Source organism: Gavialis gangeticus, unplaced genomic scaffold, assembly GCF_001723915.1.
Source record: "Gavialis gangeticus isolate Ggan-Ray unplaced genomic scaffold, GavGan_comp1, whole genome shotgun sequence".
Lineage (NCBI taxonomy): Eukaryota > Metazoa > Chordata > Crocodylia > Gavialidae > Gavialis > Gavialis gangeticus.
The window spans coordinates 42,737,354-42,739,800 of NW_017728998.1; the positions used below are offsets into that span (position 1 = coordinate 42,737,354).

General features: G+C 46.5%; 1 protein-coding gene across 1 annotated transcript in view; it reads left to right on the top strand.

Annotated features, from left to right (window-relative positions):
- Nucleotides 1–1,860, top strand: part of OGFOD1 (2-oxoglutarate and iron dependent oxygenase domain containing 1) — a gene marked incomplete at its 5' end in the record, with an annotated part of 16,889 nt that extends 15,029 nt beyond the window's left edge. The window contains one exon of the mRNA XM_019505294.1: nt 1,574–1,860. Within this exon, the coding sequence (XP_019360839.1) occupies nt 1,574–1,735 (162 nt within the window). The remainder of the gene's footprint in view (nt 1–1,573) is intronic.
- Nucleotides 1,861–2,447: the final 587 nt, after the last annotated feature.

Genomic DNA, 2,447 nt, shown 5'->3' on the forward strand with positions numbered 1-2,447 from the left:
CCCCTCCATTCCCTGTCCTGCTCCCCTCTCTCCCTCCCTTCCTCCCCTCTTCCCCACAGCCTCCCCCTCCCTGCCAGGGGGAGGGTGGGGACAGAGTTCTGCTACCCACCAACCCACGCCACTGCTGCTTGCCAGGAGTAGGGGGGGTGGAAACTTGCCCCACCACTCCCCATTTTCTATCTGTACCCCCAACCCCTTCCTTTCCCCTACCCCCATTCCTCCACATGCACCTACCTGCTGGACTGCATGTGTTTGTGCCTGAGTATGGGGGGCTGTTGAGGGAGTAATGGGCGCAAGCAGGACTGGGGAGGCTGTGGCGGGGAGTGAGGGGCACCAGCAGGGCCTGTGGGGGGCCTTTAATTTTTATTACAAATTTGGGGGGGGGAGTTATCAGAGAATTTGCGGGGGGGGATTTTTGGTTTTTTTTAAGCAGGGAAAACCAGGATCCCTGCTAATCAGTCAGGACAACTGTTTCTAAAGAGCTTCTTCTACTCCAGCATTCTAGTATTATAAAAGCCTAGGTCTGTCTGTAACACTATTTGCACTCTGGCTGATGGAAACAGCTATCAGAGTGGTCCAAGCGTGGGGGAGTGCTGCTTTGATTCCGAAGCTGCACCAAGGACCAGACAGTGCTGCTAGCCTCGGGTGTCCCACCCCACTCCCTGCAAGAGGCAGAACAGCAGCAGCATGCGGCAGCACTCTGTCCCAGCCCCCTCCCCCGCTATCATTCTTGACAGGCAATTGGCTAGTTGTTTTAAAACTGCCTTGAGGTTCTTCTTGCTTTTCCCATTCACAGTGTACTGCAGGACTAAGCCCCAGGACTGTGGAGCAACAGATTGCTTTCCACTTTGTGTGTACAATGACTAATATCATAGAAACTTAGGATTGGAAAGGATCTCGGGAGGTCATTTAGTCCAATCCCCTGCTCAAAGCAGGACTATCCCCAACAATATCACCCTAGCCAAGGCTTTGTCTACCCAGGATTTAAAAACCTCTAAGGGTAGAGATTCCACAGCCTCTCTGCATAACCTGTTCCAGTGCTTTCCTACCCTTGTTAGAGTTTTTCTTAATATCTAACCTAAACTTCCCTTTCTGCAGCTTGCTTCTTGTTCTGTCATTCACCACCACTGAGAACAGTCTAGCTCCGTCTTCTCTGGAACCAGCCTTCAGGTAGTTGAGGGCTGCTATTAAACCTGTCCTCAACTACCTGTTTGGGTGGTACTTGCTTTAAAGAATAAGCTCTTGTGGGATTATATGGCTCCTGACACAACATAGGTCTGGTTCCATGGACTTCCATAGATGCTAGGACTCTTTTAGATGAGTGTTTCTTGGATATTAGTATGTATCAGCTGGTGGGTTTTTTTATTATAGATGTGCTGCGTCCCACATTTTCTGACTTAGGCCAGAGCTCTTCTCTGATGAGTTCTGCATGGGGTCAGTAATGAACTTACAAGCTTTCGTGATCTTCTCCAAGTGTCTTTTGAGACTTACCTTGTTGCTGGTTCTCTGAATAATATTTCTAAGTCATCACTCTGAAAATATACCTCTCCCCAATCTGTCTTGTTTGTTTTAGCTGCTGACTGTGAATCCAGAGAACAACTGCTTGGCCTTAGTTTACAGGGACAAAGAGACTTTGAAATTTGTGAAGTATATTAATCACCGTAGCTTGGAGCATCTGAAAAAGCATCCAAACAATGCTGGATTCTGGGATTTCTCTTTCGTCTACTATGAGTGACAGTACTGTGCATGACCAACCTCTGACAATTAATGGCTTGATGGTGTCAAACTGGATTTGAGTAGTTGCCTGGATTGGCTGCTTAATGGATGCACCTGTAATGCAGGGATGAGGCAGAAGAGGAAGAGCAAACTTGACCCTACTGTACAAGCTGTCATCCTGCTGGCATCCAAGTGACCTTATGCATAGGTGGTAATGAGTGGAAAGCTAGTGTCCTGCTGTCCAGTATTCTCCCTTACTCATTCAACTGTGCTAGCCTTCTCCTTATTGAACTTCATGAGATTTCTTTAGTCCAATTCTTCAATTTGTCACGGTCTCTGAATACTAGCCATACCCTCCAGAAATACATTTTTTTGATATGTAGGCATATGGAAAGTTCTGTCTCTGGTCAGTGCCTAGCAGTGTATCTAAATAAAGTGAACTGCTGGATTAGAAATCTTTTTTTTCCCTCCCTACCAAAGTCAGTTCTCCAAAAGAAACCTCCCTTACCTTACAGATTGTGTAGTCAGGGGTCTTCAGTTAAGAACTTTGATTTCAAATCAGGGTTACTTGTAAAGAAGCGTGACCCTTAGGGGAAAAGATACTACCACTATGAAACATCCACATACCCAAAAGGAAGCAAGGATGATATAAAGGAAGAACCAAAACTTACAAAGAAGTGATTCAAGCAGGGCATAATGAGAGCAGTAGAACAGTGATGGTGGTGAAACCT